Genomic DNA, 22,777 nt, shown 5'->3' with positions numbered 1-22,777 from the left:
GCCTTGCAGCAAGGGAAAGAGCCTGGAGATGCTAATGTGGGCCAAAGAGCCAAAGCTGTCCGGAAATGGTTTGAAAGCGGTGCCACTGTCCCCTATGCGTATACGTAGACATCCTGGGTCATGCTGGAGGCTGACTGTGCTGAACTGGCACTGCTGCTGGTAGTTCCTCTCTTGGCCGAGGTATGGTCAGGTCTTCTCAGCAGCCCCCTGTGCCCATGCTGTTACGGACTATTGAGAAGCTGTAACTCCTTAAATCTGGAGTGAAGCATAGGGCAGTGAGCAGTGCCTTGGGGCTGTGAGCAGGACATGATGGTGAGGACTGAGCAGCTCTGAATCAGCTTCTGGAGAGACAAACCTCTGCCTGCCCACACCTGACCCTGCAAATGTCCTCCTCGTCTTGGGAGTGTCCACCAAGCATGGTCAGTAAGGCTTGCTTTAGGGATCTGCTGCCCAGACCGAACCCTTTGGGAGGAGCTATGATGGGTGCCCCAGCTAGAGGGTCACGATCTAGCTGTCTCTGTGTGCCTGTCATTGCACAACCGTGCATCTTGGCAACCAAACTTCACAAATGTGTGGCACTGGGAAGCTGATAGCAAGCAAACATTTTAAGAGGAGATGCAAGAAACCACGGCACAGTTTGAAGGCAGACGTGTTGAATAAGCAGCTTGAAAATGCAGAGATGCTGTGCAAGTTCTGCTGAACTTTTTGTTTTTCTGAAAGGAAAACCACAAGCGGATTTGAAGGAAGTTTGGTTTGGGGTTTTTTTTTGGTAACGTGATTCAGTTTGAACTACTGTGTCACAGTCCCCTCATATTGAGGTTATCAGGACTGATCAGAAAATAGTGAGCAAGCAAGGTCTGATTCCCCACAGCACACAGGTGTGGATGGGGCACCTGGGAACAGAGCACAGCCTGTGCTACCTTCAGCTGGCGGAGGTGAGAAACACCTCAGTGAGAGACCTGCAGCTCCTTGGCATGGGCCCCAACACCGAACGTTGCTGGTCCCCACCGGGGAAATGCAGGCAGGAGCCATGAAGTGTGGCTTGGCTCTTGGTCCTACGTCTGAGACCTGTGCTCAGCAAGAGTCACGCCGAGGCTGGCTGGATGTCATTCTGCCCGGCTCTGGGGCAAACCAGGGCTGTGCGCTGTGCAAAACCAGTGACTGAAATGGGGTACGCCAAGCATTTTTGCCATACTCCAAGTGACCCCCGCAGAAGTCTGTACCCCGACCCGTCAGGTGGAGGGGCTGCAGCGGGTGGTGCGGTGGGATGAGTGGCAGGGCCGTGTCCCCAGCGGGGAGGTGATCCTGTGGAGCTGCCCGACCGTGGCTGGCTCCCAGTGCTGCCCCTGCACACAGGGGCTGTGATCATTGTCTGCCTGGAAGATCACGGTGGTGAGACCTAGGGACCCGCAGCAGGGTGGGAGACGGCTGATGTCAGAGCGATGGACCCGTATCTGTGGCAACCAGAATAAATAAATAAATAAAGCGCATGTGCTGGAGCAGGAGGCATACAAGCGGCTGCTCCTGAGCACGGCTTCGCTGAATATCTCTTAAGCAGCTTAGCACCCTTGTTCCAGTTTATTACCTGAGTGCCTTTGTGTCTGCCGGGCAGCTGAGAGCATCCTGCCGCTGGTCCCCCCGGCAGGGACCCTGGGAGCCTCCCCCTCCCTTCATCCCTCCCTCCCCAGCGCGGGCAGTGGTTTGCTCCGTGCATCCAGAGCTCGATGCGAAGCCGTCACTCAGCAGTGAATTTTGGCCCCGCTGCGCAAGGCCAGAGGCGTCCGCCCGCATCGCGGCGGTGGGCCTGTCCTCAGGCAGGTGTTTGATTTCCAAGCCTGGCCGCCAGCACCTGTGGGAGGTGAGGGATGCTGGAAGTGCAGTAGCTGAGCTGGAGATGGATGGTGTCGGCAGCAACAGGACCATGTCTTACAGTAGATGGAGTTACAACAGGTATTGTCTATCTTATTTTGGTTTGTTGTTGGTTTGTTTTTTTTTTTTTTTTTTCCTTCCTGGTATTATAAAACTGGCAAGCTGTTTATATAAACTGAGACCGAGAGCCCTCTTCAGGAAAGCATAAACCTTTCCTGACGCTGTTTTTACAGTCTGACAGACACTTGAGGCACCCTGGTTTCTCAGTGACTCGAGCAGCGGCATTTGCTGTTGTTTAGCAGGCGTTTGTCTGGAACCCAGGGGGTTGTTTTGCCCTGCTGTGCAGGACTGGGGGTCACTCCCAGCCCCGAGCAGTACAGCACAAAGGTTTCCCGGGTGCTCTCCTCTGAGCAGGGCAACTGAGATGCAGGGATTGCCTGAGCAGTTGCCCACACTTCTGAAAAGGGGTCTCTAGTAACTGCTGTTCAAATCCGCCACCTAGATCTTTTCTACAAATATAAACTAAAGCTTGGGAAAGGAAGGGGCCAGGGAGCCAGGACGTGGCTAAAGAGTGATATTTTCAAACAAAAGCTGTGAAGAATGGTGTGTACAGCCCAGGTATCACAGAGCTGAGGGTGCTGAATTAGGTGTCTCACTGAGACAGCTGAAATATTCACAGCATGTTTCACATCAAGATGCAACTACGTATGCATGCTTTTCCTCTTCCGGGGAATGGAAAATTATTGTAGCATTAGTTTTGCTTTTATGTGATTCACAGTTGTGATTGACAGGTTCTTTGAGACTGGATAAATAAAAAAGGTACAAACTTCATACTTTTTTTTTTTTTTTTTTTTTACTTTTTGTCTGTGTAAATGTTACACCTGAAATGAAGCCAGATGCTAAGCAGTTAGTATTAGCATCTCACTGAATCACTACTGCAAGCCACCACAATATTCTGAAGAAATAACCTTTGGAAGTGGTTTTCAGGGCTTAAACACATATTCAGTGTCGCCCACGCTCCCTGGGTGTGTGGGTTTGTATGGTTTATATGTGCATTTAAAGAGTTTCACTCATTTTTCAGTACATTCATACTGCCTCAGCAGAAAATATATACAGATGCGTACAGTGGTAGCAATGGGAAAGGTGTCTTGTTTAAAAAAAAGTGTATATGTTTATGTATATGCAAAGCTGACTTATACAACAAGCTGTGTTTTTATGTATATATTCTCCCCCACAGAGGATGCTTTCCATCTGATGCCATGTCCTCAGAAACAGCAGCTTTCAGACCCTGTAGGGCTTAGGTCTGTCCCATGCAGTACAAGTTTGCAGCAGTTTTGATATCCTAAACAATCCAGAAATTTCACAAAAGCTCCTACTAGATGCTTTCTCCCAGGGCTATTGCTTTTTTATTTAATCTTAGGTATTGCTTGCAATCTATTTCTCCAGTTTTCAGTCTTCCTTACTGTGACAGAGGTCACTGATTACTGTTTGAGCCTTGCACCTGGGAGATATACTGCACTTGTGTGCTACCCTGCTTGGCTTTTGTACTGCATCTGGGGGGGAAAATGCAGTATTTCAGTGCCTGGGCTGGTTTTTTTAGTGTCCAGTTTCCAGATTTTGACATTTTTTCCTAATAAATACAAGCTCCGTGAACCTGTGCCTGGATACTATATATATTTTTCAGTACTGGGAGGCTGAGGAGTGAATTTCTGCTTTTACTCACAGTTTTTTCTTTCTGAGAAATGGTGCAGACTTGTTCTCGCACACTGAGCCTGTCCTCCCACTCCCCTCTGGTGCCCAGGCCCGTGACAGGAGAAGGAGCGAACTCTTTTGTATCCAAACCCCCGTGGCTGTCATTTGCATTTGGAGCATGTTCAATGCCCCATCTTTGGTCTCACTGAGCAACGACAGAAAAAAGGCTTGGGAGAACTTTCTGCCAGGGAGGGAAAGAAACAGGAGGTGCTCGTTTTGAGCATCTCTGAGCATCTGTGGTGTGCGCCCCTGGGCTGTGCTGTGGCGGGGTGAGGTTGCCTTTCTGACCTGCAGGCTCACACGAAGTCCCTGTAAGCTGAGATTGTCCCATGACTGCTTACATGACTGCTGGGGCTTAGACAGGAACATGAAGTTATTGCAAGATTTCATGAAACTTGTGCTTCAGCATAGTGAGTTGTAGGAGCTTTGCTTTTCAAGTTAAATAACCTAATTTGCTCTTTCCTCAAGGGACACTTGTAACCTTGGGCAAGAAATGCTGCTGCTTGTAAAGCACAGTTAGTGACACTTACCTCATTTACAAGAGTCCTGTGAAACCAAGTGATAATTTTTGGCTTATTCCTCCTCACTAGCAGCCACAAAATGTCACAACTGCTCTCAGTGTAGCTGCTCTGTGACAGAGTGTTTCAGGCTGGGGCTTCCCCAACATTAGCTGGCAGCAGAGACTTTTGTTGAGTAAAACCATAATATTTACAATTCCTAGCACTGTTACTCATTACTGTGTGACCTGCAGAAGTCACTGTGCATTTTGCTTGTCTCTCCCCCTCTATTTCCCTGGACCAGAAGGGGTTTAGGCATGTACCTGTCTCCATGGACGTGTGGGGCAGCACCATGAACAGCCAAGCGCTATGCAAAAGCCAAAGACTGCTCCTCTGGATGCACGCCCAGATTTCTCCTCTTGGTGTTGGCCTCCATGAATCAGCACTGCGGTTACAGAGGGACAGGGCTGATGGAGCAGGTGCTGCCTCCTGTAAATACAATTGCATCTATCATTTTAAAAAAATGCTCATCATCAATTAAATCAGATGAAGGGAATTAAACAGAGGTTTTGGACTCTGGACTCTGTAAGAAGCATGATGGTAGAAATCCATGGAAAAGAGGAGAGCTGCTATGTCCCTTCTAAATTTTCTAGTTTTTCTAGTGGCGTTTATATGGCATTTGTTGTGTATCTCAGCATTTGGCCCTGTAATTATGGTCTTTCCTTGGACTTGCTGCGCAGCATTTCTCTACAGAAAAACCACTGCTCATTCCTGCAGGTAGTTTGTGCAATGAAGAGCAAGTCCAAACACTGACTGCGAAACTCGAGATGAGGGAACCCCATGCAATGAGAAGAGACTATTCATCAAAGCTCACCTCAACTGCTCTCCTAACCAAAGTAAAGCTTTTCCCCCCACCCTTCCCCAAACTAGACCAATGTGTATGTGAAAAGAAACAGCTACAGTGTGAAAAGAAACAGCTACAGTATGAAAAGGCTCTTAATGACTGTGTGTGGCTGACTTGTTGGCCTTCCTAAAAGGCCAGCCTTATCTTGGGCACGTCTTTGCTGTGATAATCTCCTTGTCACTCTGAATGTTGCCAGCCAAAAGCAGAGGATAGACAGCAATTTAAACAAAAACTGGGGATATTTTGAAGGTCCTAGAAACACTCATGGCTTCTGGAGTCAGCTGGATAATTCCTAGAGTAAGATAATGCTGCTCTTTGACTCTCTGCCCTCAGCGATATGCTGCTTTTTGGACAGTTACTACTCATTTCTATTTGGTTTCTTTTCCTCATGAGCAATGCGCTACCTGCTCACCATGCCTGTGTCCCATGGGTGTGCAGAAACACTTGTCTTCCAGAGTGGAGTCAAACCTGCCCTTTTTCCCGTTCTTGGTTTTCCCTGCCAGTGCAGGTTTTGGCAGATGTCCGTCAGCACTCCTGCTGTCTACCCTCAGCTTTGTCCGGGGGCCGTGCAGGACCTCACTCTCAGGGATACCACATGGGGACTAGTAAAGTGTTTCCCCATCAAGCTTTTCAGGAAGTGTTCAACCCCCCCAGTTCACTGATTTCAAATGTCATCCATGTGGGTGTAAGAGCCACTATGTAGTACTCTCTTCGGGTTTGATACACTACTGTAGGATTTATGGTCTGTACACAGGGAATTGTACTTTTAAGGGTCTCTGCTCTGTGCTGGAGAAGTTGCTGGTGGTACCCAGCACTGATCAGGTAGGACTTGAACGCTGTGTGAAGTTGACTTCCTCTTGGCAACTTGTAGTCAAGCAGTTACTGAAAACATGCACCATCAGGAGTGAAATGAGAAGCAGAAGATGGGGTATCCAGAAGCCTCCTTGTGTTGGCACTCGCTGGAAATGGTGGTGGCAAGTGGAGGTTTCATATAGCGCTTCCTGTCATACCCTGGTGGAAAGGGAGGCTCAGAGAGAAGAGTCATTAATATGATAGGAAGGTGAAAATGGAGAATAGGTTTTGGCTGGTATAAGACTGAAGAGCTATTCTCATGAGCTCATTAACTCTCAACAATGCCACCCAAATTTGACAACTGAAGTTCAAAATGGTGCTCCTGAAGTCTTGAGGGTTCTCTGATACCATGGACATAGTTGAATCCATGCTCTGGAAAGGCACAATTTAAGAAAGTGTGCAGAATTCAGTCAGCTCATGGACACAGGAGACCAATCAAATATATGGGTAAATACTGTAGACTGGGACTCTGCAGCTTGGAAAAGCTGTGCCAGGCAGCAGTGGACTGCATGATTTTGCAAGGTTTTTCAGGTGTCAGTGGACTATGCGTAGTACTTGTGAGGAGGATCACAACTGAACAGCTAGTCTGGAGGTTTTTCTGCAGGACCAGTAGAGTTTTGTAGCAGAAGGAATGGCTAACCTGCAGATTATACCTATGCATAAACAAAGAAGTTAGTGTTGCTTTTTTTTAAAAAAAATAATTCAAACCAACAAACCACAATAAAATGCCAGCTGTGGAGGCAGTAAAAGCTGCAGTTGCTTCCTTCCTTCTTCACATACCTTCCTGAGTTTTTCTCTCCTATCCTCTTTGCTTCATTTCCATACTTACTTTCTATTTTTTTCCTGGAGGGCTTTAGTGCAGCCGTACTGGGTTCACATTGTGATTAATGTAGGCTTTCTTCTGCTAACATTTGGAAGTATATTTTGGGAAGCTTACTCTCAGGATGTCTCAACTGTTGGAGACAGCTGAAAACTTTTTTCTATTAATCTGTATCTTTGGTCTATTCTGGATATTAGTGTTGTTTGTGGCTTCCTTTTGAAGCTACTGTTTTGCCTTTTTTATCCTGTGTTGAAGAGTTATGACTGTGTATTCGGGGCATGGTGTTGGAGGTTTTCAATCTTAGATCTTGTTTTTAAACTCCTCTACCTTGATCTTTTCTGGGACATGCTGTCATCAATATGTAGGGGTTGTTCTCCAAACTTCATCTAAAGAGGCTTTCTTAGGAAAACTGTAATTCCTTTTTCCTTCTCTTCTTTGAAGTAGCAGCTGTGAAATCCCGAAGCATGTACACTTCTTACCTTCCCAGGCTTGCTGCAGTGAGCACGCTTGGACTAGACTGAGGAGCAGCTCCTCTCTCCATTCACAGCAAAGCCATCTCAAGCTTGTGTGCTGATCTGCCATCAGGAGGTGGATGACGTGTGATGCCCTGAACCTCTGTTGATAGTGATTTCTAAGTCTGCTGTTAAGGGGAGGTAGCACACTGGGGAAGCAGGTTGAGGAGGGAATCCCTTAGCCACTACCACCCTTCTCTCCTTTGCCATCTTGTGTCCTTAAGTGTTTCCTCCTGGAGTAGATATCTTTATAGCTGTAGCCATCGGACAAAGCACCTGTGAGGACAAGTGGAAATTGTTTTATGGTACAAAAAGAGGGGTAGAATCAGCTACCCCTCAAGTGAAGCCAGAATGAAACCTTTGTGACACCCCATCTGAAGTTTTCTGTGGGTCCACTTGCAGGGATGATAGCACGGGATTTCTCTCTCTCTATTGAGAACTGGACTGTGATCTCTGAAATCCACATCAACAAACCTCAAAAAGACAATTCCCCTGTTTAGTGGCTGCCTCCTCATCAACCTTAGATTTCCCTCATGTCTCACTGTAATTTAGCTCTGGATATTTCTGGTTTGGTCTCAGTACCAATTATATTACTTCTCTCAAATACCAATGAAAGGAAGCGGAGAACTTCAGTGATTAAATGTATTTTCACACAATATAGACCTGCTTCTGTGCATCACATCTGCTCTGGGGTAGGTGGCTATTGAAGTGAAATGTGGAATAAATGCTGTTGCCATCTACTGTTACCCCTTACATGTTTAGCTATAATTCTAGTATCAAGACAGAAATATAATTTTGTATATTTTTTTTTTTTGGGGGGGGGGGGGGGGGGTGTGGAGTCAGCCTAGCAGGAATTCTTAAGTTTAAACTAGTTTTAAATGCGTGCTATTAAAACTGTAAATTTTTCTTTGTGAACGTGTGGGGGGAGCAGCATAGTCTCTAAATATGAAGAGTGAAGAGCAATATAGCAAATTATCTCAGCATTGTGTTGATATTCATCTTTCTTCATGGTTGGAGAGCTCATTAACAAATTTTGTGACATCTTTTAGAAGAAGATGGAGAGAAAACTAGAAACAAAATATACATATCTCTTGCCAGTACATTTGTAGACCTCTGTAAAAGTTCCAAGGCCTCTGTAAAACTTTATGCTTAAAACTGGCATTCAGGGTTTCTCTTGAACCATAAAAACAACTCAAGCATTTCTTCAGGGTAGAAGCAGCAGTAGGAAACCAGCATAAATGGCTATAAAGAGACTAGTGTGTGATATGCTGTAAGAAATGCTGGTCTGGTATGTCCTTATTAGCACTTTTCTCTTTCCTTGTTCTTTGGTCATATCACATGCTCTGTGTGAATGCCTTTTTTTACCATGTCTAAAATACACACTAAGTGCCTCGTCTTTGGTGCTGGGGCACAAAATTGACAATCTCTTCTGTGCCTGAATATGTGCACCATACAAGGAAGGTAGAACATCACAGCTTTGAGCTATCAGAGACTCTTTGTGCTCTCACTGCAGCTTTCAGAATCAGATTATATCGTAAAGAAAATCAACCCTGTCTCTCATGATCTGCATTATCATAAAAAGAAAAACTTTTCTCCCTCCAATACGTGATTTGTGTAAATGTCACTACTAATGGAAGTCTGAGAAATAATGTTCATGCTGAAAACCAGCAGAGGGTTTTCCCCTTCAGAAGTGAATGAGGACAGAAGAGCAATCCTGGCTGTTGACACGGTGGTGCAGGGCGGCTGCTGCATGTGGAGCTGGCTGGTGAGCAGCAGCCACACAGCTGGGGCAGGTTGATGGTGTCTGGGAAAGCTTGTTCATCAATGATTTTAAGGGGTGTTTCTCCAAGATGAGAAAAAAATAATATTCAGTTCATTCTGTTCTTTGCAAAGGCCAAAGCTGATCTTTTTTTTTTGCCATACCCAATTAGGTAGGGTCCATTGGTCGACTTCAAGTGTCATACCACTGGGCTAAAACCATAGCCTCACGCAGTCATGTTCATCAGGCTAACAAGCATCTCTTTGTTTCAGTATATCCATAACCATCACTTTCTAGAGGAGGTTGAAATGGCTAGCTTAATCTTTCCAGCACCCTGAAAGCCTGTTGCCTTTGGCTTTGTGCTCCTGGCTAGTGGCAAGTGCAGTACTTCCAGCAGGCATGGGGCACTGTCTGTCTCAGACACATCCCGGCAAGTGGAGCCTGCAAGGAGGAGGCTCACTGCTTACATGGGAAAAGGTCCCTGGTGCCCTGGCTAACCACAAGCACCCCAGGGCAGCAAAAAATGTCAGTTTATACCTGTTGAGTTTTGTTTATTCTTGTATCTGTGAAAAATTAGTATATCGTGAGCCTTTAAGATGGCCAGAATGAATTCTGCTAGCAGTCACCTGTATTTGTAGAAGAGAGGGATGTTAGTCAACACTTGGATGTATCTGGAATGCTTGAATGCTGAGGTCAAGAGCAGGGGAAGACTTCAACAGTTGGAGAAGACTTCAACACTGCAGAGAGCTGTGTTTTGCTTCCCAGGTGTGTTCTTTGGTATGCACAGACACACTGCCATGTTTTGCCAGTAAGTGCATCACCCACACCACCACCACCATCAAAGATTTCACTCCTTTCACCCTGAGCGTGCACCATATAAACATCTTTTTCTCTCTGGTATGCTTTATTTTTCTTCTCTCCTTCCTAGCAATCCCTTGAATGTATTTAATTAGTGGGGATTTTGAAATTCAGTTTGGGTCACTCACGCAAGAAGTGTAGGAGCTGGTCTGGGCTGTGAACCCAGGTCGAGGCCAAAGCCCATTTAAGTCCCTCCTTACAACCCTTCTGTTCTTCTGCTAATCACAGTAAGAGGATTAGCTTGAGGAGCACAGAATGTTGAACACTACAGTCAAAGATGTTCATAGACTCTGGGCTATTTTCATTCATCCTTTTGCAAATGTAAAATGGTTCCTGAAGCAATGGGTGAACTGAGATCCAAGGCAATTTACTCGTGCTTGGAATATATGTGTATATATAACAAGAAAAAGAACTTTGGACTGAAAAATAAGAAGTGGCCTTAAATCAGAGCTGAGATTTAATGTTCCAGACTTGTTAAAAGCCAGAGCTTTTTTCTCCTCTCTGTATTTGGAAGTTGTGTCATGCAGATGTTATTTGCCTTCTCTTATGAAAAATAATGAGCAACCATAAAATATTGCACTACTTTTGTCAGTGTCAGAATTGTACCTTCTGTGAAGGTGCACTCCCCCCATCAGCTCCTGGTGCTCTTTGCAAGGGCGCTGAGGGTAAGACACAGATATTTCTGTTCATGATTTTTGGACCTCCTAGAGTTGAGCTTCAGTCTGACTACAGGTATTATTAAATACATCATCTTAAATATGGTATCATCAAGTGCAAATACACTGCCTTTTGCTTGGGAGGCTGGGAGGGAAGGCAGTGATATTTTCCTGATACTTACTGTCTCCCCTGGGCTTCAGCTTTTGGCTGCTGCTAAGGCAAAGGGAAACACTGGCCTTGCTGTGTGCACCCACTCTTGTGCTCCTGAGCAAGTGAAGCCAAAATTTGTCCAACAGGCATTCTCCTAGGCAGGCTGGGACTGCAGGCATCCTGAACAAACATATCTGTGCCTGGGTGGTTGACTGAAGCTCAAATGTGGTGACCAAACTCTGTTTTGTTCACTGTAGCGTCTTTACCCTATGTTACGTGTATTTGATTAATTCACTGCAAAAAATTACGTATGGACTAATAGGTTGTTTTGAAATGTAATTAGGGTAAAATGTCTGCAAAAGCAGAAATACTTGTGTTTCTTACCCATTGCAGTGAGGCTCTTCTGTTGTGATTGTGCTGTGGATTTGCTAACGTCATCTAATGAGATGCTGAATTCGGAGTCAAACGTAAGGATGCTGTATGTGTGGGAGACAAATTGTATCTGTTCCTGTCTCAGGAGACAAAAATGCGGTTGTTTAGGTAAGCTCTTATCGTTGATTAGCAACTATGGGTGCTCTGCTGTGTTCTCTCTGCTCGTCCTGCGTGAAGCGTTCCACCCAGCCTGGGGGAGCTGTGCTGCAGGAACAGCCCCGGATCCTGGGTGCAGGCTGCTGCTGAGTGATGTTCCTGTTTGTTAGAGGGACCTATGCATTTATCTTTGCCTCAGCTTGATTTTTTTAGCGTTGACAATTATCTTTCTGCTAAAAATCTCTCTTTGCTTTCACTTTTCCCCCATTAAAAGGTGGGATTGTCTGCATGATTTGAAATACATGCTGAAGTCCCTTTTCTGTGGATCTTATGAACCTTGCCGAGAACAACATTGCAAAAAATATTAGTTTGCATCTTATCAGTAACTTTCCTGGCCAGTTGTTTGGTACAGACTCTGTCACAAAGAGCAGCTGCTCGTATTTTTATGCATTTACTATTCTGATGTACTGAGCAGCACAGAAGTGCTTGTGCATCCAGAGTGGTATGATGCTCCAGCGGTGGCATGAGGCTCTGAGTGTGTTTGCAGGTCTCTGGTTTCTTTACCATATGATTGCTCTTTTTCTACAGCTGTAACATCTGAGTTTACCTTTTTAATGTCATCTCAGTCATAGTGCAGCAGAACACAAATTCTGAATTCTGTGTACGGTAAATGAAATAATGTATGTCAGTGTTGAAAATAGAATCAATTTTTTTGCTAAGTTTCTCTTCACCAGTCTTGTGTAGGTAGTTGGCAAGTCAGGGTAGGTGACTTTGATAAGAATAGGCAAGAAGAGGGAGTGCTAAAACAGATTATTTGGCAGAGAATAATACTAGAGCCCTTTAATGAGCCTTTTCTGAAGTATCTAAGATTCAGGCTTTTAATATGGTGTGAAAAGGATGCAAAAAGTTTATAATGTTACTTGGATTCTGTCCACATGTACCATCAATTTTTTCCCATGCATTAGTTACAGGAGGTCTACAGTTATAACTTTTTTTTTGGTTTGGTACAACTGAAAAACCCATCCCTATGCAATGCACTATTCCATTATGTACTCAGATCCCACTGATTGTGGTACAGTGAAACTGTTCTTAAATGCTCATTAGACTAAGTTAAAATTCACCTTCACCTGAATGTTATGCACAAGGGTGGCCTTGCTGCCCGGCTTTGCCAGTAGAAGTGAGAAGAGCAAAGCTACCAGGGGAACAGCTCACTGTAGCAGTACTGATTTATTTACATTTTTGTTCAGCTTTGTTTTAGTTAAAGCCTTGTGGGCTGACATTTAACTGCAGCTTTGTGCTCTCCCTCCTGGCCCCAGGTGGGCTTAAGAATACTCTGATCTATGGATTTAAAAAGAGAAATAATCTCATAATATAAGACACAGAACATTGCTGAGGAAGCAAGAAGTGTTATCTAGTACGTTTTAGGGAATTTGGTTGCTGAAGTCAACCAGCCGCTCTGTCTTTTACTCACCCAGGTGTAGGAAAGATGTTTCTTATCAGATGTTGCGAGATGAGAAGTCTCTACAATTAGATGTTTACAGTGAAGTTCACTCTATGATGCTCCCTGAGAGCTGCTGGCGTGCTCTGTGCTATTTCTGCCATCTTGTCTGTCCTGTAACTGTGAACTTTACCTTTGTTGTTTTTCTACACCCTCTGGGTATCATAGGAGACTTTTAGGGACACTAGATGAGGCTTTTTTTAGCCAAATTCATATCCTTACCCCTCAGTCTGGAAAGGTGTTGGTGCAGGAAATACCCCTTTAAAAATACATGAAAATTAGGAAAATGATTTATTTTCTCCCATCTCTATTAAGTCCTCTCTTTTGTATTCCTTTTTTCTGCTACTTTACCATCTTTTCTTTTCTTTCCAGTTTTACTGCAGTTACATCCCTGGTGACGGACCATATAAAAAAAATCAAGTAATATTTTGTTGCACCTCAGCAGTGGACGAGGTTAGAGAAAGCAAGGGTGGATCTTCACAGCTGTTCACTTGGTTTGCTTTTGCCTGACCTGTCGCATGGAGGATTCAGTTACCTTCTGACTTAAATCTGTGCTGTCTTATTAGAATATTTTCTGACAGTTGGCCGGAGCAATATAAGCTGTTATTCTGAGATATTAATCATGTTCTGAAACAGTATTACACTGTGGTGGTTGTGCAGCAAGCACAGCTTTGCAGTGTTGAAAGCCTGGCATGTCCAATGGTAGGGTGCAGTCTGGCATCTCTGTAGTAGGAGAGATTTACATCATAACTGATTTTTGTTTAGTTTGTTGTTTGTTTGGGGTTTTTTTAATTAGAAATATTTATTGATTAGTAACAAAAAGTAATCATTTTATTCTTTTAATTAAAAGTATTTTAAAATTTCAGGTAAGAGTCTTTTATTTAAATGGGCAAATCAAATGAATTTAATTTCAGAAATAAGCCCTAGTTCATAAGGCTAGACGTGTCATTGTGTCACGCTTTGTAGAGCCACACTCCCTCACTTGCCTTGGCCTGGGTAAGATGAGGAGGAGGAGGAGGAGGAGGAGCTCTCCCCATGCCAGCAGCCCAGCTCCTCAGGTAGCAGTAACTGGAAAAGGTCAGTGGGACCTCAGAGGCTCAGGGAGTGCCAGGAGCTGCTCCAGGTGAGCACCATGAAGCACCTACCAGCACAAGACACTATGGCAGTGTGCATGGGAGGGAGGATCCCTTGATGTCTCCAAAATACTCAGGACTGGGCACTGTTGGAAATGGCAGACTAGCATGCCTTATTTTTTAAGTTTAATCTGAAATAATATGATTTCTTAGGGTTGAGTAACTGACAACATGATGCTGACGGCATGTGATGGTGCTGATGGGTCGCACAGGAAGACCTGCTTTTTGTGGAAATGCCTCTTAGGTCTTGGCCCCACTCTTTGCTGCCTTCTTACATTGCATGTACTGTTGCCCCAGGAGAAGCTTGCTTTTAAATGAACTCTTTTGCAGAAAAGGGAGGACACTATGCATACTGGGACTCTTTCCTTGTAATACCATTCTTTGAATAGTTCTTCTGTTCCCAGGGCACACAGTCTCTGTCAATACAGAAGAGTTTAGTCTCAGACTGAAGAATTATGAGCTGTAAGGTGGGAAGAAGATGAGTTTGTCTCTTTTTTTTGTTTTGTTGCTGTTGTCTTGTGTTGTTTCTTTTAACCATGTCATCTGAACTAGAGCACGAGCAAGAAAAAGCACCATCAAATAGTGACTGCCATGTGAAGGCAAGTAGCAGTGTAGATGCTGCCAGCAAAGCTGTCTCCCGAGAACCTGGCTCCAGAAGCTGGAACAGGCTCAGCTCGTTCCAAATTTCCTCTTGTCCTTTTGTGCGGAGCTGCAAACTGCTCTCTGCTCTCAAGCGCTGTCCTTCACTGTGAAATCTGTCTGGACAGGAGTGCTGACTGCATCCTGAGGTCTTTCAAAGGAAATACAAAGGAAAGACCAGTTCCTCATTTAGAAAATCGGAGAGAGGTGCTAATGGAATTCGCCTGCCTTTCTTCTCCCTCACTCTCAAAACACCTGTTACCAAAGGGTAGAGGGAATGGGGGACCCTCCTCCCAAACATGCAACCAAATCCTACTTGTGTACTCAGCTACAGCAAGCTTCAGGAGCTCCCCTGCCTCAAACCCTGCATGTGCATTCTCTTTTTTCCCCCTCTACCTGGCAATATATATCATATTCACCTGCTTTGCTAGGTGTTGCAAGGCGTAATTCCTTCACATTTTTTGATTAAATCAAATTCAAAGCTCTATTTAATTGAAAAAACACACCTTACTCACTGACTTAAGACACTCATCAGAAACATTACTCCTATCTAGAAATTAGATCTCGTTGCCTGGAGTTTGCATCATGAAAAATACAGTCCGTGTCTTCAGTGGCCCGATGGGCTAGAAGACAGGCATCCCAGCCCTTCAGCACACGTCACGGCCATCATTGAAACTGCTCCGCACTCTTCATAGCAGAGTTGCCTGGAAAGTTAGGAAATATGTCTACAGAAAATGGACTATGCTTTACTCTCCAGCTATTCTGAAGCTTTGGGGAAGCCAGTCCTGGGCAGTTTTCCTGCATGTTTCCTCCCGTTTTGGGCCTGTTTAATGAGCAAGCCCCCGAGTGGCTGTTTGGTTGCCAAGAATAAGTGTTACCAAGAAGTGTTACTCCAGAGTGCTCAGTCACACAGCACTGAGCGCCAGCGGCAAAAATAACTTTATGTAGATTGCATGAGGTACTGAAAGGAAGCTGAATTCCCTGAGGCTCTTGTAGGAGGGGGGAAAAAAAGGCTTTTTTGTCCAACTATGTCATACTCATGCAGTCATGCCAAAGTGTGATGGTGTGCTGCTCCCGCTTTTCAGAGGCCTCTAGATTAATTGTTTTTCTCTGAGAACAAGATATCTGAAAGATATAGTGATTAATGACATAGCAGGCTTTCCCCCCTCCCTGCAGGTCAAGCCTTCATGAGCAAGAATGAGGAGGCTACTAACATGGAGCTGGGATTTCTTCCTGAAACCTGCCAGATTCAGAAACTTTTTTTTTTTTCCACTCTGTGCATTTTTTCCATTTATAGAAATTGTCATCTGTAATTGAGACTGTCATATTGAAATGTGAGGATAGCACAGAAGTATATGTAATTAACTAATTCTGAGCCTGCTCATCCCCCTTGCTAAAACAGACAACATTTTCAGTAACCTTATCAAGTCCTTTCCAGCCAGCAATGTTTTGCTATAAAAACAAGGCAAAACTCCATCACTTAAACCACAAGGCAGAGGAGGGATGGTGAGGACTGGGTTGCCTCCTTCAGCCTGGGCTACGTCTCTTGTCCTTTGTGGTGATGGAGACTTGTCCCTTTTTTTAAGCATGCCAGACCAGCGACAGTGCAGGTGGCTGATGCTCCATCTTCTTGTGGCACAGTGGCTCCAGCACAAACTTTGTGATTTTTAAAATGTTGTTGCATAGCATGGGGTTTGCATCCAGTGAATTGGACGTGAGATTTGGATAAACAGTTTAATATGCCTGTTGCTGTAGGTAACTGAATCTGATCTTGGCTGACTGACATTCTGGTAAAATGCCACACACTTCCTACAACACATACAAAAGAACAGGACAGATAAATTGCCAAACCGACAATTTTTCATGGACTTATTACCACTCTGGTATTTATGACCCAGCAGGTTTTTCTTTATAAGCCCCCACAGGGTGCAGATTTTACAAAGTACCGTTCCCTTGGTCAAGGTTTCAGTGTATTTTAATTTCAGAGACACAGTCTTCTAACTCCAGTTCTGCACTGGCTGCATAAAAGTCATTTGTTACTAAGTCATCAGGAAGAAGTTGAAGACAACTCACATACATTCATCTTGAAATACCTTGTAATTTTGTAAATGCAAATGGCAGAAATCTTGGGGCAGACAGAAAGAGCATAGCTTTGTCTTCAAGGCTTGATGACATTAAAAAAAAGCTTGTTTTAGCTGTCACAAAATAATTGAAATGCTTCTGAAATATTGTTTCAGCTTTTACTCTCTTGTATGTTGGGTGTGAAATGGCTCCTGTTATTAGCAGTTCTCTTTCATCATAGCTCTCAACTCACCAAGACCTGTTTGCAAGGTATACATCATAATACCTTGTTTGCAGTTTATACAGCAAACTGATGAGATACTTGTTACTTTACTGTCACTAATTAAGTAACTGCTTCACCTGAGAGATATGTTGCTTATTTTCTCTGACTTGATTTTTCAGATGAGTTTAAACCCAGGTCACTTGAATTTACTTTTATTAACCATGGTTGAGTTAACAAGTTTGCAAGTATTTTTTACATAAAAAATTTCCAGTCTTGATCTGATTAAGCTGCGATTTAAGCAGAGCATCAGCCTGCTAAACAAATCCAGGGACGTTTTTCAAATGATAACCCTGGCATCTTGTGAGTGAACTTAGTTAACCAATCTTCAGAATCCTTGATACAAAAAGCCCATATAGGAAAAAGAAAAAAAGGGGTAAGTGACTAGAAAATCTAGCATTTTAGAAGTGTAGGTAATAAGTAACATTTTGGGCAAATGCTGAAAAAGTCCCAATGTGTTTAGAGAAGTGCTGAAATTCCTTGGCCTCCTTAAACTACTGCATGCAGCCTTTCATTCCTGTGTGATTCCAGATCCTCTAATCAAGAAAACATAAGCCTGATATTTGCACACGCAGGCTAGGAAGGAGAAATATCAAAATAACCATGAGTCTTCATGGAGAATTGAAAGCATAACAGTTGGAGAATTGAAAGCGTAAGGGTTCCTCTGGCCTCTGGCATGCAGGAGAAGGGATGTGGCTGGTGCCATGCTTGGCTGCCTGTGGCTCCTGAGGCTGGTTGGAAAGGTATCTTGCTGTAGCTGTTTCTTGTATGCCACTGGGCAATGAGATATTGGCTAGAAAATGATTGTATAAGAACCCCCCAATTCCTTGTAAGTAGACATATGGTTTTCTGAGACAGTCAAGTTAAATGATATTAGGCAGAAATTTTGCTTTTGAGCACAGATCACTGCTTCCAAAGCAGAACACCCCAATCCCCCAGGTTGTCCCCAGGAGCTGGGAGTGCCTGAAGCACACAGGAAGGAGGACAGTCCCACTGCCAGAAGGAAAACTGGGGCCACACCGAGCTGGCCTGAGGCTCAGAGATGCAAAGGGGCTTTGAGGGGTATGATTTTATGATGAAACATTTATTTGTGTTATGCAGTCATTTTGCAATATTGGCAAAGTCTGGCAGAGAAAGGGAAGTGCTGAGTGTCCAGCATTTGCAGAGCTGGACTTGCCAGATGCCTGCGTTTCAAGTATTTGGTTTAAATTGCAGTCTGGACCACTGGAAATCCGGGGAAGTCTGCCTTATATCAATTGCAAAATAGCTTATGTACAGGCTGGGGATACTGCTTCACTGCCATGCTCAAAATATCATGTCTGCTCCCTGTTCATACTAGCAAGCGAGCATTTCTGAAGTATATCCTTCTTACAGAGCTGGCAAGAGCCAGATACCCCCAGAAATGCTGGGTTTTCATAGTTTGACACCTATTAAATAAATTAAGAGTAACGGGGCAATCAGAAATCATACAGTCACAGTCATATGTACGTATTACTCAGATGGCCTTGCTGGAGGCCTACTTGCAAGCATCACCCTAAGTTGAAGAGTGAATGGTTGAGCCCTGACAGTCCTGCTGGTCTTCCTGTAATGAACTTTGGAGCAACTGAAAGTGACTTAAATAGGACCCTGCCACACAGATAACAATAAGTGATAAGAAAAATCGTAGCAAGTGAAGCTAGTCTAGAATGTGACTAATATTCCATAACTCCATAGCAAAATGTTTCACAAAGCAGTCTCTTGCTCACATTAAAAACACAGAGACTCTAATACCAGAAGTTTCAATGAGTTCATGCAGTCCCCGATCAAAAAAGAACATTTCAATCCAAATTCTCCATTATAGAAGAATAGGATCTATATGAAAGAACAAAATATCTATCTGTAGACTTTTCTTTAGGCCACTTTTAAGCAGGGGCATGGGAAAATTTAGCAAGATTTCCAGAAGTTTGGGAGAGCACAAATTAAAACAAAAGCCCTAGCCCCAACCCCTGCTCAAACCCCACATCCTTAAAATAGTGAAAATACACTTGAAAATGTGGGTCCCTGAATTTAATTCTATGCAGTAAGTGGTGACAGGTCATCTCTTCAAGTCTTTGGAGTGAACTTGGTGCTGGGCGTCAGCCAGCCAGGTGCATCTGGCAGATGGGACACTGTTTTTGGAAAAGGACTACAGGGTTAGAGGAAATGGGTGTGGAAATAACGGAGCCTGGCATAACCTGGACAGGCACAGCAATATAACTCTGAAACAAGTCTGAGTAAGACTCGGAAACCAAGCCTGCAGGTGCTGACTGGGAGCAGTTTTGGATCTTGGAGCTGGAAAAGTTTTTCTGATATATGCTGGTTTGGGGACAGAAAACCAAACTCGCAGTGATAATTTTCTACTTCTTTAATCAGCTTCTCAGAGAGATGAGATATGAGAACACGCAGCATGCAGAGCAGAGGGGAGGGACCCAAAATACGTACTCAAAAGTGCTGCCAGTATTTTAATTTGTGCTGTGTGATTTCTTTATTGGTTGAGAGACTTGGTCAAATAGAATAAAAGGGTATTTTGTTCAATTATGATTGTACTGTTTGAAATAAATTGGGAAAATGAATAATGGATATCTTATAAGGCTGGCTAAATTTGGAGAAAAAGGTTCAAATATTTTCAAGAGTCTATAAAGTAGTTTAAATAATAGATGACTACATGTTACTGTGATTTCCCTTCACTCCTCTCCTCCCTCCCTGCGTAATATATTGTGGGCATGTATTCATTTTCTTAAAATGAAAATATTCTAAAAGAAAACACCGTGGAAGAAATATTTAAAATTGAAAATCAACACAAGTGCCTTGCTGTTGGCCAACTAGAAATGAAAAGCAAATTCTTCATGAAACAACACAGTGAGCTTCCTCCCACGTTATATCAGTAATATCCCCCCAAAATATAGTGACATTGTGTACAAAGGATGCTGTGTACAAACCATTGACGGGCTGTACATAGTCATGTTATGTGGATATGTATTTTGCTGAGATAGGATTATTTCCTTTGCCCAAAAATTCAAAATATATTTCCTTATATGGGATAACTGTAGTCAGTTTTTTGATGCGAACAAAGTGCAAAGTATCTGCCTTTGGCTTAGCAAACAGACACTGAAGTAGAAGCTTTTACCTTTTTAACTTGCAATTTTTTGGGGGTGGCCTTCCCTGTCTGACAGCTGTTTCTGCTGCACAACAGCGCTCTTCAGCACATCCCAGGTATGGCCAGAGATGGTTGCCCTGACAATTCACTGCTGATGAATCAGACTTGTTGTCTAGGCAACTGCCTTCAGCTCTAACTGGAAAACCATGAGTTAAGACCAGAGTCTTAAAACTGCGAGACCTCCAAGGGTGGTCTCATCACACTTAAGGCTCTTCTAAACCTTAATCTTCACAGGCACATTCTGTAAAGATGCAGTCCAAGGATGTAAAGGGGAATATGACATCAACAAGAAATGATAGATGATTTGCTGCAGTGGCGAGCTGCTATACCCTCCTGTGCAGGGACAGGGGTGGATCTGATGTCTGGGCATAGTCTCCAAATCCCCATGAGGGGATGCAGAAGGTGGAGTGGGAACACTGAGTGCCCTCCTGTGCCCTGCAGATGTCTGGCATTTCACTAAACGATACTCTTAAAATTTCTGTGCTGGGCAGAGCAACCTTTTATAAGGTCTAGCACAGACAAGAGCTTGGTAACTTAATGGAGGGGAGACTGTTTACGAACAGCTGTGCCTGACTGATGGTGGTGCTGCCGCCTACTCCTGAGGATTGCCAGCATGTTTCTCGAAAAGAAAACAAAGAAAATGCTGTTTCTGGCTTTTCAACGTAGATGCAGGCTGTGCCCTACTTATGTAGAGTGCTTTATGGCAGGTTCCAGTCCCAGTCTTGGGGCCACCCTGGTGTAAAGGAAGATGACAGAGGGCACAAATAGATTTCCTTGTTCTTCTTTGATAGGTACATCTTCAAAAAGGTTTCAAATAGACTAGCTGCTTCTCACAGTGGTGGTAAAGTTGCTCATTCAGAATTACATGAAACCAGCTCTGACGTGAGAGCCTCATTGTGCACGCATTTGAATGTGCAGCTGGTCAGCGGCTAAATAGCATGAACCAGAAGTACTGAACTTGGAAAATTTACGGGGAGTATGTGTGTGTACATACTGATCTTTGATAATTCTGCTTGGCTTGAAGCTATATACCAATGTGCTGAATGGACAAAGTAATCATTTCAGGAATTTATGTAAGTGATGAAAAATGTTCTTTCCCTCTCCTGAATCTATGGCTGTAGTGAGGGTATCTTTTTCTAGACCTGTGCTTTACCGTGAGGATGCAACTTGTGAGGACTGCAGGTGGTCTGTACTGGGCAATATAGGGGATGATGGTGTAAAACAGAGGTGCTGAGGCAGACAAGATGGATAAAGCCATCAGGCTAAGGGTGAAATACAGGAAGACAGGTAGGTGAGAGCCAAAAAGCCATATCCAGCATCCTTTGGTAAAGGTTTAAAAACAGCTTCCTCCCTGGGGGAGCTCCATGTACAGCCCATCTCCAGCAACTTGGCTGTTCACTTCTGCCCCTTGCGAGCACGGCTGGAAATAAAGGAAGTATCATTTTTAAAGAAGCTGAGCTGGCTATTGAGTGAAACTTATAATCTTCCATTATGTTTTGTCCCAGTAAGTATGAAGTATCTGTCTGTATTTATGGAAGCTGCCAAATGTCTGTCTTCTACCTTTGTGGTGAAAATCTGTGTGGCCAGACAGACACTGTAGTATGAGCCTGCAAAGAGAGTAATAACAATTTAGAAAAGGGTAGTCTTTGGGAATAGAATATAATCAAAATGGTTTTGTTTTCTAGTAGGGTGAAGACCATTGCTTCTGTATAGTTTTCCTTGGAAGTCTGCAAAGTCTGCATATGAGGGTTGCAGATGCTAACATAACTATAAAAATCTGATTTTTCTTCCCTAACAATGTTGAATTTTACAGGCTGGTGTATATAATATAAAATCTCTCCACAGCTAATCACAGTAACAAATTATGTGTGTCAATGCAGACAGATGAAGCACACTTCGTATAAACACATAGAAATGGTCACCTGAGACCTCTGAGACAGAATACTTTTTGTTGCAGAGCTTCTACCAGAGCCATCAACAATCTTGACAGTTCTAGTTTCCTGTTGAAATTGAAATGTTTCATGGGAATAGATTAATTACTGCTAATAATCTTGACAGAATGCTGTCAAAACATCTTGTTTTGATTTATATGGAATATAGAATGTAAGTCAAAATGAATCACTGGTGCTTGAAACAGCATGCTTCAGAGTTTTAAATTTAATACTCTCAATTTTTCATTAAAATGAGTTCTTAACAAAAAACTTGGAATTTCAAACACAGAAAATTGTTCCCCAGTCATTTCCAGCTCATAGTTTTCTTTCCTCTTTAGCTTATATTTTAACCAAATATATCCAAAGCATATAAAAGAAAACGTATTTTTAAAATGGTGATTACTGATTGCAAAATCTCTATATTGGCTCTAGATTTTAAGTCTTAAAATACATTGAGTATTTTAATTGATGCTGAGGATCAGTATAATATGTTTATCGCATTTTTGGGAAAAAAACCCTTCATCCTTTTCTTGAACACATTTACTGAAACATTTCAGGCTCTACCTAGGAATATGCTATGCCTGAGATGCTGAGAAAGACTTATTCTGGTTACCAGATACATCAAATTCTAACCCCATCATTTTTCTCTAGGAAAAGATGCTATGACAGACCTTCTTCAATGTGTTGTTGACTATGTTATCAGGAAAATGTAACCTGTTGTGGCACAGGATCCCAGCACAGCTGTAGCTCCCCGCTGTATTGCAAGAGGATTCACGGGATCTGGAAGCAAAACAAACGGGTCTCCTTTTTTTGTACAGTGACGTGTTTATTTCATCATAAAAAAGTTGCAGAGGAGCGGCGCAACTAGTACTGGAAGAGGAGAGGAAGATCTAATAATAGTA

At 43.4% G+C, this 22,777-nt stretch overlaps 1 protein-coding gene across 7 annotated transcripts in view; it reads left to right on the top strand.

Annotated features, from left to right (window-relative positions):
• Positions 1–1,609: 1,609 nt before the first annotated feature.
• Positions 1,610–22,777, top strand: part of TUB (TUB bipartite transcription factor) — a 154,404-nt gene continuing 133,236 nt past the window's right edge. For 4 of the 7 annotated variants that reach the window (XM_074841730.1, XM_074841729.1, XM_074841727.1 and 1 more), the window contains exon 1: positions 1,619–1,950. In XM_074841730.1, coding sequence (XP_074697831.1) covers positions 1,895–1,950 — 56 coding nt within the window. In that variant the 5' untranslated portion in view covers positions 1,619–1,894. Of the gene's footprint in view, positions 1,951–22,777 lie in introns of all 7 variants that reach the window. The other 3 variants (XM_074841733.1, XM_074841726.1, XM_074841731.1) reach the window with 3 other exon arrangements.

Source organism: Strix aluco, chromosome 16 (genome assembly GCF_031877795.1).
Source record: "Strix aluco isolate bStrAlu1 chromosome 16, bStrAlu1.hap1, whole genome shotgun sequence".
In the NCBI taxonomy this organism is placed as follows: Eukaryota; Metazoa; Chordata; class Aves; order Strigiformes; family Strigidae; genus Strix; species Strix aluco.
Note: the sequence above shows the minus strand (reverse complement) of the source record. Positions and strands in the feature narration are given on the sequence as shown.